The sequence below is a fragment of the Oncorhynchus nerka genome, linkage group LG5 (genome assembly GCF_034236695.1).
Source record: "Oncorhynchus nerka isolate Pitt River linkage group LG5, Oner_Uvic_2.0, whole genome shotgun sequence".
Lineage (NCBI taxonomy): Eukaryota > Metazoa > Chordata > Actinopteri > Salmoniformes > Salmonidae > Oncorhynchus > Oncorhynchus nerka.
Window position 1 is genome coordinate 67,654,694 of NC_088400.1, and position 16,167 is coordinate 67,670,860.

At 44.5% G+C, this 16,167-nt stretch overlaps 2 protein-coding genes across 3 annotated transcripts in view; both read left to right on the forward strand.

Annotated features, from left to right (window-relative positions):
* The window catches only part of LOC115122333 (collagen alpha-1(VIII) chain-like), a 44,387-nt gene extending 38,778 nt beyond the window's left edge, over nucleotides 1–5,609 (forward strand). For both annotated transcript variants that reach the window (XM_029651538.2, XM_029651539.2), the window contains 2 exons: nucleotides 391–763; nucleotides 2,192–5,609. In XM_029651538.2, the coding sequence (XP_029507398.1) occupies nucleotides 394–763; nucleotides 2,192–4,140 (2,319 nt within the window). In that variant the 5' untranslated portion in view covers nucleotides 391–393 and the 3' untranslated portion in view covers nucleotides 4,141–5,609. The remainder of the gene's footprint in view (nucleotides 1–390; nucleotides 764–2,191) is intronic.
* Nucleotides 5,610–10,272: 4,663 nt separating this feature from the next.
* On the forward strand, nucleotides 10,273–11,574 carry LOC115122329 (protein jagunal homolog 1-B). The gene is made up of 2 exons (XM_029651535.2): nucleotides 10,273–10,383; nucleotides 10,559–11,574. Exons 1-2 carry the CDS (start codon nucleotides 10,295–10,297, stop codon nucleotides 11,019–11,021), a joined length of 552 nt encoding a protein of 183 aa, XP_029507395.1. The 5' UTR covers nucleotides 10,273–10,294; the 3' UTR covers nucleotides 11,022–11,574.
* Nucleotides 11,575–16,167: the final 4,593 nt, after the last annotated feature.

Consider the following 16,167-nt stretch of genomic DNA (forward strand, 5'->3'; position numbering starts at 1 on the left):
TTGAAAATCTCATCTGTTTAACCCATTCTATGGTCTTGAAAATCTCATCTGTTTAACCCATTCTATGGTCTTGAAAATCTCATCTGTTTAACCCATTCTATGGTCTTGAAAATCTCATCTGTTTAACCCATTCTATGGTCTTGAAAATCTCATCTGTTTAACCCATTCTATGGTCTTGAAAATCTCATCTGTTTAACCCATTCTATGGTCTTGAAAATCTCATCTGTTTAACCCATTCTAAGGTCTTGAAAATCTCATCTGTTTAACCCATTCTATGGTCTTGAAAATCTCATCTGTTTAACCCATTCTATGGTCTTGAAAATCTCATCTGCTTAACTCATTCTATGGTCTTGACTCTCATTCTGCTGACCTGCCCTCTCTCTCTCCTAGGACATGGCCAAGCCCCTCCCCTCTACTCATCTATTGGTGGTGGCACTCCAGCTGTGTCTAGTACTACGCCACCATGCCCGTGGGGCGGCATATTACGGGCACAAGCAGCCGCAGCACCCACAGCAGCACCTTCCCCAGCAGCACCAGCCCATGCAACAGATACCTCACATGCCCCTAGGGAACGGGTATGGGAACGGGAACGGGAATGGGGACGGGCTGCCCAAGCAACAGTACGGGAAGGAAATGCCACAACATATGCCATATGGCAAAGAGATGCCATATGTGCTGCCACAGTATGGGCAAGAGCTTCCACAGATGCTTCCACAGATGCACGAACAACCCCAGATGCCACCCAATAAGGGCAAGGGAAAAGGTGAGATTTTAATAGATTGTCTACACATCACAGAAATGTACACGCTTAGAAAAAAATGGAACCTATCTGGAACCTAAAACAGTTCTCTAGCTGTCCCCACAGGAGAACCCTTTTTGGTTCTACATGGAACCAAAAAGGTTCTACTTGGAACCAAAAGGGTTCTTCAAAGGGTTCTCCTGTGGGGACAGCTAGAGAACTGTTTTAGGTTCCAGATAGCACCTTTTTTTCACCTTTTTTTCTAAGAGTGTAGGCTAATAATTGAACCATATTTAGATTTGAAATTGGATCATGGACATGGCCACCAATGTGGGTTTGAAGGGAAAGCCAACATGGACAGTATGGTACAACCAGAGGTTCACGGTGCAGTGCTGACATGAAACCATTACCCAGTCTCTGACATAGTTCCATTCAAAACACCTCTCAACTGCTTTTCCAAGATTCTTCTCATCTGTCCTAACATCCACAGATCCAGCTCATGGGTTATAAAAGCATCCTTGACAAATCACATGTTAAGCAGGCAAAACACACTGTTGTTTACTCACTGCGTATGTCTGTACTGTGTTCTCCACATAGCTCATCCTAATATAGCTACTACTATACAAACCATTTTCCTTCAAAATGATATACTGTCTATACACACCACGTATTTATTTTCTGGATTCTGACACATGCTCATTCTAATATATCTACCACTGGATTGTTAATTGGACTCATTCTGCTATTTCCTGTTTAGATGTTTTACTATTTGTATTGTATTTGCGAGTCATTCTATTGCACTGTTGGAGCTAGCATCCTAACCATTTCGCAGCACCTGCTATAACACCTGCACAATCTTTGTAGGTGACCAATACACTTTGATTTGAAATACGGCATATTGCAGATACTGTACACACTGAGAAAAAACGTGTGATCTAGAACCTAAAAGGGTTCTTTGGCTGTCCCTATAGGATAACCCTTTGAAGAACCTTTTTGGACCTTTTCCACAGAGGGCTCTACATGGAACCCAAATGAGTTCTACATGGAACAAAAAAGGGTTCTCCTAGGGGAACAGCCAAAGAACCCTTTTGGAAACCTTTTCTCTAAGAGTGTAAAACATTTCACATAAATGTGTATTTTGACTGTTTCAACAATCAAGCAAGGAATCAGAGAAGGCGGAAAGAAAGTATGTTTGATAGATAACTAGGAAATGTAACATGCTTTTAACATCCACTATCAGCACCCTGTGTCCAAGGGGGACATTAAAGTCAGCTTTTAGCATTCATTTTCAAAGATAATAATTTGGCCCATCATCTACGGATGAAGGTCCATTGGGCTTACCCCAATGTCCATGCATATTAATTGGTCATGTTCCTATGTGCTCAATGAGATACTCAAGTCACTAACTCAAGTCAGTAATTCATGATAAATGCTAATTGATGTCATCCACAGGTCAGTCATATCCCAGTAATGGGAAAGGCCTTGGAGGCCCACCACCTGATGATAGGGGACTACAGGGTCCTGGTCCCGAGGGGCCACCAGGAGCCCAAGGGCCTCCAGGACCACAGGGCCCTCCAGGGATGCTAGGTCAAGGGATGCCCGGCCCCCATGGAAAACCAGGCCCTCCTGGTCCCCAAGGGTATCCTGGGATAGGAAAACCCGGAATGCCGGGAATGCCCGGTAAACCTGGTGGAGGCGGCCAGCCTGGTCCGAAGGGCGACCTTGGTCCTGGTGGTGATGTAGGACCAATGGGGATGCCTGGGGGGCCAGGTCTTCCAGGGCCACCAGGCCTGCCAGGCATCGGGAAGCCAGGGGGTCAGGGACTGCCTGGGCAGCCTGGGCCTCGAGGGGAGCCTGGACACAAGGGCATACCTGGACTGCCTGGTCTTCCTGGGCCCAAGGGAGACAAAGGGATTGGCTTGCCAGGATTGCCAGGTTTGAAAGGACCTGGTGGACCTCCTGGGCCTCCTGGTCAAGGGGGTTTGCCAGGGGTTGGAAAACCAGGTCTGAATGGACTACCAGGATTGCCCGGGGGGGCAGGAAAACCAGGCCCACCTGGAGAAGGAGGACTTGCTGGTCCACCAGGTGAAGGGGGAGAACCAGGACCACCTGGGCTACCAGGTATTGGCAAGCCCGGGCATGATGGTTTGCCAGGACAACCAGGGTTCCCAGGCGGTAAAGGGGAATCAGGCCCACCAGGTTTGCCAGGGGGCTCAGGCCTACCTGGTTACGGAAAGCCAGGATATCCTGGACCAAAAGGAGACAAAGGACATGGAGGTTTTTCTGGAGCTCCAGGCCCAAAGGGTGACAAAGGTCATGGAGGTCTCCCAGGGCAGGAAGGCCTTCCTGGACCCAACGGGCCACCGGGCCTGCCCGGTACCATTGGGCCACCTGGGGGTCTTGGTTTCCCAGGTCCGAAGGGAGAAGGTGGCAATGGAGGGCCAAAGGGTCTGCCAGGTCCTAAAGGTGAGCCAGGGCCTCCCGGGCTTCCTGGACAGGGTGGGTATCCTGGAGAGGGTGGTCAACCAGGACCGAGAGGTATACCAGGGCCACTGGGTCCGAAAGGGGATAACGGCCACAAAGGGTTACCTGGCCTCCCTGGAGCTCCTGGAATGCCCGGTTCAAGGGGAGAAGGTGGAATGCCCGGAGAAAAAGGTCACCAGGGACCCAAGGGAATACCTGGAAATTTTGGTCCAGGTGGGCCACTTGGTCCTCCCGGTCTTCCCGGGCCAAAAGGCGAGCTTGGTCCACCAGGGAAACCTGGCTACCCCGGCGAAGGTAAACCTGGTGTTCCAGGCGCTTTAGGGCCCCAAGGGAAACCTGGTAACGGTGGACCCCCTGGTCAGCCTGGACAACCAGGACAACCTGGTCCCCCTGGCCCACCCGGACCCCCCACCCAAACACCTGGTCTTGGTGAAATCCTCCCTGAGCTGGGTCCTGGTCTGGACGGTCTTAAACAAGGCGGTTACAAGAAACCGAAGAATGGAGGGGACAGGAACGGCCTGGAGATGCCAGCATTCACGGCTCAGCTCACCAATCCTTTCCCCCCCGTAGGCTCCCCTGTGGTCTTTGACAAGCTCCTGTACAATGGCCATCAGGACTACAATCCCCAAACCGGCGTCTTCAGCTGTACCATACCGGGAATCTATTACTTTGCTTACCACGTCCACTGCAAAGGAGCGAATGTGTGGGTGGCGCTGGTCAAGAACAATGAGCCTGTGATGTACACATATGATGAGTACAAAAAGGGCAGCCTGGACCAGGCGTCAGGGAGCGCTGTGCTCCCTTTACAGCAAGGAGACACTGTGCATGTACAGCTTCCATCTGACCAGGCAGCAGGACTTTATGCCGGTCAATATGTCCACTCTTCATTCTCCGGATATTTATTGTACCCAATGTAAAGATCAACAACAAAAAGAAAAAGGGCATCCACACCACAACTCACTACATAGCTGTTTTATTAGTGTTTTATTCATTTTAAACTGTTGACCTCAATAGTGACACATGACAACGGTGAAAACTCAGCTCAGAAGTATCCAATGAATGTGTGAGTGCTGCAGCTATAGTATGTTTCTGCCTTTGTATTGCAGTATTAGATGGGTGAGAAAAAACATAAATCAATATCTGCAATACATTTAATTTACCCCAGAAATTAATTTGGCAAAACACTCAGATAAATTATTTGAGATGAGATGTCTGTATGTAGATATTCAGATAATTATGCAAATTACAATTTATTTTGGTTAATAGGGGGTAAAAATGTTGCAAATGATTGAGAATACTGACTATCCCAGTTGTAGCAGTGTCATCCACCTCACGTGATTGACAGTGTTTATAGAGAAAACATGGTTGCTGACATGCAATGGCGCTACTGTGGATAGCAGCATATTACATTGGAAACAATGTGTTATTTTTTTATTAAAGATAACTATTTTAGGATGTAGTTATTACATTTGCCCAACATGTTCTCCTCCTTATGTGAATATATAGCATTTGTTTGTATTTTATATTTGCATATCAGATTTATGTTATGTGCACTCAGTATATCCGTTCTTTGCATTCCAACAGTCACAGCCATTATGACGCCACTGAAGGGCAAGCCGTCTACCGCAGCTTTCATTAGCAAGCATCAACGCATCCGCTTTATCTGTCATGCATAGCTAATGTTAGTACACAATTATTCTTCAGAGGTCATTCTTCCATGTGTGGACTTTTCAGAAGACATTCTAATGTCTTTATTTCATGCCAGACTATACCTTTGGCATATAAGTAACACTGTTACATTCACAGTATGTTTTACCATACATTGTTCCCCTTTAACAACATGATTTCCCCGATCCCATAGTTCCTCCACGACAGATTGATTTCTTTTTTTATCAACTTATTCACGTTGTTCCAGATTATGCAGAAGTGTCTACCATTTTTATTTATTGATATCATTTTTGGAAATGAGATGGCTTGAGATGGTGAAATGAGATTGTTTCATGGTTTGGAACCTAAAATAAAATTCAATTGATATGCAACATAGTGAAGACATTTGGTTGTAAGCTGCCCATTTCATCTGTTGTGCATTAATAAATAAATTAGTTATGGGAGTTTGAAGGGGTGTATAGTCAACATTTCCAATATCCACATTAAGTTAAAAAGTCAACCACACTTCTCTAAGGTATGTGGCAGTATTCCTCTCTGTCATTTATTTGTTTAACTACTGATTTTGTCTGAAATTGTAAATGTGTATACCTGTTGAGACTGCCTTGAAGGAAAAAATAAATGTTACCTGACAATGGTGCTAAACATATAACCAAATTAAGAACTTAGCATAATGTTTTTGGCACTATTGTTGTTTTTCTAAATAAAGAAGAAGTGATTCAAATAATGTGTTCTCTTCTTCGATTGCTACTTGTTGCATTGGGCCTGCACACAAGCTGTGTTCACATTGGGCCTGCACACAAGCTGTGTTCACATTGGGCCTGCACACAAGCTGTGTTCACATTGGGCCTGCACACAAGCTGTGTTCACATTGGGCCTGCACACAAGCTGTGTTCACATTGGGCCTGCACACAAGCTGTGTTCACATTGGGCCTGCACACAAGCTGTGTTCACATTGGGCCTGCACACAAGCTGTGTTCACATTGGGCCTGCACACAAGCTGTGTTCACATTGGGCCTGCACACAAGCTGTGTTCACATTGGGCCTGCACACAAGCTGTGTTCACATTGGGCCTGCACACAAGCTGTGTTCACATTGGGCCTGCACACAAGCTGTGTTCACATTGGGCCTGCACACAAGCTGTGTTCACATTGGCATTTTGAAGTGACTCAAATCCAATTTTTTTGTATATCCGATTTTAATCTGTTATTTTTCCTGCCATCTGAACTGCCAAAAAGCACATGGAATCAGATATTTCAAGCCACATTTCAAATCATCTTCGTAGGTGGTATGAAATCAAATCTGAGTCCTGGCCATGCGACTTGAGTCTGAACTGTCTAATCTAACTTATTTTTAAACTTATTTGGCATATCTTGTTGCTTGCTGGCCACTCTGACAGTTTGACAAGAACATGCGGTAGCCAACTTGCTTGTTAATTGTTTACAAGCAAATTAGTGAATGTGCTACCTAGCGAGCTAGTTGACTGCTATGGCTATCGAAAAAGGACTTGTTTTTAAAGTGGAATCATCTTATCCTTTGAGTTCTTACACTATGATTTTGAACATTTAAATCAACTAGTAAACGTCCATGGCAGGCATTGTTGTCACCTTAGCCTGTTACATAACTTTTGAGCGATAGGAACCAGAGCACCACCACCAATCAGCCTACACCACAGCGCACACACCTGTCGTTACTATGACAACTGCTATAGCCATGTCAGCAAATGACTGCTGTCTGAACACACACATATCCCATTTGGTCACTTGTAACTTGCTGTTTGTACAGCCAGTATTCCAAAACGGATTTCAAAAACAAAACTGATTCGAGCATTATTAAGGCATGCAGTGGTAACGAGGGTCCAACACATGCTAGTGTTGGTTACTCACTGTTTTCAAGAAGATCATCATCATCATCATCATCATCATTTTTGTCAATACCTGTACAACACTGCATACACTCACAAAATTCAATATAATGCATTTGTTGCTGAATGTTTACATAAAGAATCATTTATATTTGACAGACCACTAGTTAAACATCTCTCATATAGCTACAAACAGATGAATATCATACAATACACGGCGGTGTTATAGGTGTCACATTTATGGGCAGGTTGCAGCAGTGTGTAGGAGGGATAATCCAAGATGTGGGAAGTGTGAAGGAGGACATGGGACAGAGCAATGTGTAGTTTCGATGGGAAAAATGTGTGTGTCAACTGTGCCCATGTTGCGGAGAATTGGAGGTGTCCGGTGCGAGAGAGGCAGGTTGAGGTGGCCAGGGTCATAGTGCAGAAGATGTCCTATTATGAGGCAGTGAAGAAGGTAGAGGGTGGATACAGGGTAAGGGATTCTGAGAGGATCCCTGTGAATAGTAGATCTGTGCCAGAACAGAGGGATAGGCCAATGAGCGATATACTGTATGTTTCAGTAAGGTTGGCTCCTCCAATGGTTATCAACTGTACCACAGTGATGGAATGTAAGTCACAGAAAATGTATGTTGTGGTGGCAGCTGCAGAAAAGTACTTGGGTGTACGAGATTTGACTTCAGAATAGTTACAGGGTGTGTTGAGTGGTAGTGTCCCGTCCTCTCAGGTCGTTAGCCTGGGGTAGAATCAGATACGGTTAAAGTAGTGAAATAAGGTGTTGGGTTTTAATGAGTGTAAGGTTAGTTGGTAGGGTAATTAAACATATATTTTATTTTTCCCATTTACCCTTCTACTATTTTGTATCACAAAATAGTAATGTAATGGATTTATAATATTGTTCAATGGATTTTTAAACGTTCAATTAACAAACTTATTTCGAACCTCACGAAGAGGAAGATCATAGCCTGTCGCAATGAGCGTTTCCGTTTCCAACTGTAGTATAACTTTTTGGATTGTCCCCCACTGCCATCCGTTCAGTCATCTGTCCAATCACAGATTGAATAGTCAACACTTCCGTATTGCACATGTCTACGGGAGAAAGGAGGAATGTCCACCGAGTTTAGTCGCAATAAGTTTGTTAATTGAACGTGTAACGACTATTGTTGTACTGAACATACAGTAAGTATTACATTAACATATGTCTAGCAAACTAAACTTTAGCTGCAGTTGTCTGTAGTTTGTTTTTGCAAGGTGTCTACGGCAATGAGACTTAAGCTAGCAGTACCACTAAATTGGCAAGCTGGCTAGCAGTACCACTAAGTTGGCAAGCTGGCTAGCAGTACCACTAAGTTGGCAAGCTGGCTAGCAGTACCACTAAGTTGGCAAGCTGGCTAGCAGTACCACTAAGTTGGCAAGCTGGCTAGCAGTACCACTAAGTTGGCAAGCTGGCTAGCAGTACCACTAAGTTGGCAAGCTGGCTAGCAGTACCACTAAATTGGCAAGCTTGCAGTACCACTAAATTGGCAAGCTGGCTAGCAGTACCACTAAGTTGGCAAGCTGGCTAGCAGTACCACTAAATTGGCAAGCTGGCTAGCAGTACCACTAAATTGTCAAGCTGGCTAGCAGTACCACTAAGTTGTCAAGCTGGCTAGCAGTACCACTAAATTGGCAAGCTGGCTAGCAGTACCACTAAATTGGCAAGCTGGCTAGCAGTACCACTAAGTTGGCAAGCTGGCTAGCAGTACCACTAAGTTGGCAAGCTGGCTAGCAGTACCACTAAGTTGGCAAGCTGGCTAGCAGTACCACTAAATTGGCAAGCTGGCTAGCAGTACCACTAAGTTGACTTGTACATCGTCCTGGATTGTAAATGAGGAAATGCATGACACACGGTGATCATGCTTGCTTAGTACAAACAGCTGGTCGATTTAGAAACTGCATACTAATAGCTGATGATGCTAGCTAGCTTGGTAACTTTAAAATTGTCTGGGTGACTTTTTACATTTTGACTTGTAACGTTACATTGTCATGCATTTCCCCACTGACAGTCCAGGACGAACTGTGAGTATGCTTGTTTAGTTTACACGCAGGAGGTCGTTTTATAAACTACATACTAATAGCTGATGGTGCTTGCTAGCTAACTAACTCGGTCTTAAAACTGTATTGGAATCAGACCTGTTGATGAATGTTTTAACACAAGGGCCTCTGGGCTCTTTCTAAATAGTACACAGGGGGATTTAAATATTTTACTGGCTAACTAGAAATCATCCTCGCCTGGCCTGGCGTTATCTGAAAAGCCAGCAGAAGGGGACAGGAAAGCAGAGGGTAGCCAAGCTAGTGTTAATCCACATGCTCATGATCCTCATGTGTCCACTGTCAAGTTCACTGGGTAACCTTTAGGAAAACTAGGAGGATCAGCTATGCTTTGTACAAATCATTTCTGTATTTATGCCTCAACTAATCTATTAGCCTAATGCATAGACCTTATTCACCCAAGGCATAGACTGTTATCTGTACTACCGCACGGCAGGCGGTACCTACTGCCAACGGGACCCTGAACAGCTTCTACCCCTTAGCCATAAGACTGTTATCTGTACTACCGCACAGCAGGCGGTACCTACTGCCAACGGGACCCTGAACAGCTTCTACCCCTTAGCCATAAGACTGTTGTCTGTATTACCGCACGGCAGGTGGTACCTACTGCCAACGGGACCCTGAACAGCATCTACCCCTTAGCCATAAGACTGTTATCTGTACTACCGCACGGCAGGCGGTACCTACTGCCAACGGGACCCTGAACAGCATCTACCCCTTAGCCATAAGACTGTTATCTGTACTACCGCACGGCAGGCGGTACCTACTGCCAACGGGACCCTGAACAGCATCTACCCCTTAGCCATAAGACTGTTAAATAGTTAACCAAATAGCTACCTTTTGAGTCATCACATACGCTGCTGATACTGCTTATTATCTATCCTGTTGCCTAAAGACTTTACCCCTACCTATATGTAAATATCTACCTCAATTACATTGACTCTGTATTGGTACTCAGTGTATATAGCCAAGTTGTAATTGACTCAGTACTGGTACCCCGTGTATATAGTCATGATATAATTGACTCAGTACTGGTACCCCGTGTATATAGCCATGTTATCATTGACTCAGTACTGGTACTCTGTGTATACAGCTAAGTAATCGTTACTCATTGTGTATTTTTTATTATCTTTCTATTATTCTCTCTGCATTGTGGGAAGGGCTCGTAAGTAAGCATTTCAGTGTTAGTCTACCCCTGTTTACAGAGCATGTGACTAATGCAATTCTTAATTCATTGGTATTGCTCATTTCATACAAATTGTATTAGTTCTATTATTTTAAAGGCTAGTTGTCTAATGTAATTAGACTGCCATTAGGTTTCAATGTCTTCGAGAGTGATAGCGAATGCTGTATATTTATCTGCAGTTGTGAAATAACTAATGAGCACCTTAGAAAGCTCCAACACAATGAATGACAGGTTTTACTTTGTGTTTTTTGGACAGGCGGTAACCATGGCTTCCCGAGCTGGACCTCGAGCTACTGGCACAGATGGAAGTGACTTTCAGCACCGCGAGAGAGTGGCCTCACACTACCAGATGAGGTTCGCTCTCATTTGAATGTTAATGCATTTTAGTCATTTAGCAGACGCTCTTATCCAGACCGGCTTACAGGAGCGATTAGGGTTAAGTGCGTACATAAAACAAGATGACAGGTTTTGTTCAGTGACCCATTTGAAACATCACATTCTTGTGCTTCTCCTCTGTCTTTCTCATCAGTGTCGCCCTCAAATCCGAGATCCGTAAGCTGAACATCGTCCATGTTCTGATCTGGCTCCTCTTAGCTGCCCAGGTGACAGTGAGCCAGCTGAACCTAGTGTCCCACAGTGTGGTGGCTGCTCCCTACCAGTGGGAGTACCCCTACCTGCTCAGTATCATCCCCTCCCTCTTCAGCTTCATGGCCCTGCCCAAAAACAACATCAGCTACCTGGTGATCTCCATGATCAGTGCCGGCCTCTTCTGCATAGCACCGCTCATCTACGGGGGCATGGAGATGTTCCCGGTGGCCCAGCAGCTGTACCGCCACGGCAAGGCCTACCGCTTCATCTTCGGCTTCTCTGCCGTGTCCGTCATGTACCTGGTGATGGTGATCGCGGTGCAGGTGCACGGCTGGCAGATCTACTACAGCAAGAAGCTGCTGGACGCCTGGTTTACCTCCACACAAGACAAGAAGAAGAAATGAGGACAGAGGACTAAATTATTTAAACAACTGACAAGGAATGACTATTGCTGCCTGCCACTGTCTGACACCACTTCTAGGCCCATCTTCCATCTATATTTGAATTCTACATCCCCATCTCACCATCCCTAATTGATAGTTGTAGGACTAATTGGAATACTCAGCAGACTGTCCTGTTGTCTTCCTGGTAACCCTCTAACCTCCATTATCTCATCTCCTGGCCCTGGTGCCTGTGGACAGATTAAGACTTGAGTTGTCTGAGACTCTAGGGTTTAATGTTGACCTGTTCTGCTGCCTTTAGAAAGTGTCCTCTTTATGTCTCAGTCCTGATCTATGGAGCTGGCTGCCATAATCTGTGAGGGATACAGTTGTGTCTTTGGCTATGCCGGATTAGGTGATATGGCATGCTGTTCTATAAAATAATTTCTCTGTAATTAATATTACCTGATTTGAGCTAATCAGGTAAATAATTACCTAGAAAGTCAGGGAACCACGAAATAATGTTTATAGAGCTGTTATCTTCCGAATAAACTCTTAAAGACCTGGTAATCTTTTATATCAATAGCAGTCCATATTTAATCGTCGCCTTATTCAGTCTCATCTGAAAGTTGTAAATTCTTGGTTATCTTCACGAACCCTGGCTAACAAGTTGAATCAGCAATACAAAATGTGGTTTATTTATTTACTAAATACCTAAATAATCACACAGAATTACATCTACACTGAATGGATCATACATTGATTACAAATGTCATAAAGGATAACTTCCCTAGCGGACGGAACAGATATGACGGCTGGTTACATACAGAAAGGGGGTTGGGGAGCAAAAAGATTGTGTCTATCGGGCTGTAGGCAGCTACTCTATCGTAAATACGGAATGTTATGCATTCTAAATAACCGCCCATTTGGAAAAGGAAAATGCAATAAATATTTACTCTGAGCTGCGCTTCGATCGGTTGGTCGTAGATGGAAGGCCGGGTTGTCCTTTGAAGAATGTCTGGTGGTAGAACGGCTACTTGGTAGTACCGTCGTTGTGTGGTAGGACTGATACTCTGTCCGTCCTCTCCTTGCCCACGTCTACAGCTGCTGCGCTAACACAATGGCTAGGAGGTATCACTTCTTTAGTGAATAAGAGTTCAAAGTTCATGCCAAGTTGCCATACTTTAAGCTCATGCTATATTCTGGCTGGTATAGTTGAAATTCATCCTTCCGGCATGTAGGTCGTCACCTTCACATTGAAATTAGATGCTAATTTCAGCAGGTTCTTTCTGAGGTTGGTTCTGTAGGTGGTCTTTGTCCTTTCAACGTGGGGACCTCAAGTCCGCACATCCTTGGAACAGAAAGTTACATTTTCGTAAAGGGGCTTATATAGGGTTGGGAGAGAGGGCCGTGTTTCATAGTTTACAACCGATGTCTGTTCACATGGGCGGGGCCACTGAGTTGAGCATAGTTCACTCATGAAAACCAATTCTCTCATTTAGAAGCTAAAATTACATTTCTTCTTTTCACAAATAGTTTCATATTTAAACATTTAAATTGCACACTAGAATGTGTGGACTTTCCAAGATACAGTTTATGTTGTCCTATCAACAGTAATAATGTCTCAGACGCCAACTGATCTGACATCATTCATTAAGTACCAATGCATATTTTCAACTGGTTGGATTACTGAAATAGGGTTCCGTTTCCCACCTTTTGATGTTCCCAGACTATGTTAACAAAGGGATTCTCAATAGTTACATCGGTAGAGTAGAGAGAGGAAAAAGGGGAAAGGTATTTATGGGGGTCATAAACCTCCCCCAACATGCCAATGTCATGACACAGTAGCATCAATGAAGACATTGTTTCAGACTATTTTTATCCAAACTATTTAGATGTATCGCTAAACTGTTGTTTACAGACTGTCAATAGACTACTATCAGGTCTCAGCAAAAGCTACTGTTATCAACTATCAATAAACTCTACCATTTATTGGCAGTGATAATGACATCTCTCAAAGTACAGTAGAAAACATTTCTACACGGATGCAGACACAATGAAACTGGAACATCATGGATCATCTCCTATGTTTATAGCAACTGACACTATGTATCCTTGTTTATGTGGTTTACTGAGTTAATTAACTTTTATAAAGTCTCTTTACTACAGGGGGATCTCAGCACATCCTCTGCCATTCCAACCACCATTGATATAACTACCTCAACTACTTACACTCAAACTGACAGTCCAGCTACAGATACTCCAACTACTGCTGCCCCTTTAACCCCTGACCATCCAACTACTGATGGCCCACCTGACCCGGCTGTCCAAATACTGGCACGCCAACATCTGACACTCAACATCCTTCACTTCGTAGACATCTGTGTGTGGAGTAAAGGTGGTCTAGAGTTCTTTTTCCTATGGTTGCAAACGTGACATGCTGGTAGAAATAAAAGTAAAAAGGATTCAAATTTGCCTGCATTAAACTCACCAGCCACTAGGAGCACCACTTCTGGATGAAAGGAGGATACCTAGTCAGTTGTACAACTGAAATGTGTCTCCCACAGTTAACCCAAACCCTCTGAATCAGAGAGGTGTGGGAAGGTTGCCATAATCGACATCCACGTCTTCAGCTCCCGGGGAACAGTAGGTTAACTGCCTTGCTTAGTGGTAGGATGACAGATTTTTACCTTGTCAGCTTGGGGATTCGGTCTAGAAATCTTTCAGTTACTGGTCCAACGCCCTAACAACTAGGCTACCTGAGGATTTCCTTGCTTGCTTATGGCCTTAGACCGTACTCAACAAGCTGTATAACTGCCAGAATTGGTTTATAGTGGGAAATAGATGGCTAAGAATATAGATAAACTCTCTTCCTACTGTAGATAGTGTGGTCTACAGCTTATCATGAGGTACTCTACCTCAGGCAAGCAATGCTTCGAGACTTCCTTAATATTAGACATTGTGCACCAGCTGTTATTGACAAATAGACACACACCCCCACCCCTTGTCTTACCAGACGTAGCTGTTCTGTCCTGCCGATGCATGGAGAAGCCAGCCAGCTCTATATTATCCGTGTCGTCGTTCAGCCACGACTGTGAAACATAAGATATTACAGTTTGTAATGTCCTGCTGGTAATCTCAAACTGAGCTCATCCAGTTTATTTTTCCAGTGATTGCACGTTGGCCAATAGAACGGATGGTAGAGATGGGTCACCCACTCGCCGACAAATTCTCACAAGGCATCCCGATCTCCGCCCCCTGTATTTCCGTCTTTGCTTCACGGGAATGACAAGGACTCGGGCCTGGTCTTTGGGAAGCACTATATCCTTCGCGTCAGACTCATTAAAGAAAAAACATCTTTGTCCAGTTTGAGGTGAGTAATCGCAGTTCTGATATCCAGATGCTCTTTTCGGTCATAAGAGACCGTAGCAGCAACATTTTATGTACAAAATAAGTTACAAACAATGCAAAAAAACAAACATAGCACAGTTGATGGCTGCCCTTTACGGGCTCCGAACCCCCTCCAGCGCCATTATCATTATCCAACCTACCAGGCAGTCTGAGGTCCTTAGCGCTCTGGAGCAGGTCTTCATCAAGGATTGCTGTGTACTTTGCTCCGTTCATCTATCCCACGTTCCTGACTGGTCTCCCAGCCCCTGCCGCTGAAAAACATCCCCACAGCATGATGCTGCCACAACCATGCTTCACCATAGGGATGGTGTCAAGTTTCCTCCAGACGTGATGCTTGGCATTCAAATCACATTTTATTTGTCACATACACATGGTTAGCAGATGTTAATGCGAGTGTAGCGAAATGCTTGTGCTTCTAGTTCCGACAATGCAGTAATAACCAACAAGTAATCTAGCTAACAATTCCAAAACTACTACCTTATAGACAAGTGTAAGGGGATAAGAATATGTACATAAAGATATATGAGTGAGTGATGGTACAGAGTGGCATAGGCAAGATACAGTAGATGGTATTGAGTGCAGTATATACATATGAGATGAGTATGTAAACAAAGTGGCATAGTTAAAGTGGCTAGTGATACATGTATTACATAAAGATGCAGTCGATGATATAGAGTACAGTATATACATATACATATGAGATGAATAATGTAGGGTATGTAAACATTATATTAGGTAGCATTGTTTAAAGTGGCTAGTGATATATTTTACATAATTTCCCATCAATTCCCATTATTAAAGTGACTGGAGTTGAGTCAGTGTGTTGGCAGCAGCCACTCAATGTTAGTGGTGGCTGTTTAACAGTCTGATGGCCTTGAGATAGAAGCTGTTTTTCAGTCTCTCGGTCCCAGCTTTCAGGCCAAAGAGTTCGATCTTGGTTTCATTTTGGCAAACCCCAAGTATGCTGTCATGTGACTTTTACTGAGGAGTGACTTCCTTCTGGCCACTCTACCATAAAGGCCTGATTGGTGGAGTGCTGCAGAGATGGTTGTCCTTCTGGAAAGTTCTCCCATCTCCAGGGGAACACTGTCAGAGTGACCATCGTGGTTCTTGGTCACCTCCCTGACCAAGGCCCTTCTCCACTGATTGCTCAGTTTGGCCGGGCAGCCAGCTCTAGGAAGAGTCATGGTGGTTACAAACTTCTTCCATTTAAAAATTATGGAGGCCACTGTTCTTGGGCACCTTCAATCCTACTGAAATGTTTTTGTACCCTTCCCCAGATCTGTGCCGCGACACAATCCGGGTCTTGGAGCTCTACAGACAATTCCTTCGACCTCATGGCTTGTTTTTTTCTCTGACATACACTGTCAACTGTGGGACCTTATATAGAGTAGTATAGTACAGTATTAACTCACACAATTCCTCCTGCCTGTATCCCAGTGGATCATCCACTCTGTAACTAATTCCTAAGGTGAGGGACACCACAACCGCAGGCAGTCCTAAAAGACAGAATGTTATTGCCTGGTAGTTTTGCATTTTATTTAACTAGACAAGGCAATTCTTATTTATCACGACGGCCAATCCCGGACGACGCTGGGCCTATTGTGCGCCGGCCTATGTGACTCCCAATCACAGCCCGATGTGCGAGAGCCTGGAATCGAACCAGGGTCTGTAGTGACGCCTCTAGACCTGAGATGCAGTGCCTTAGACCGCTGTGCCACTCAGGAGCCCATGCATGCAGCCATATACAGAGCATTCG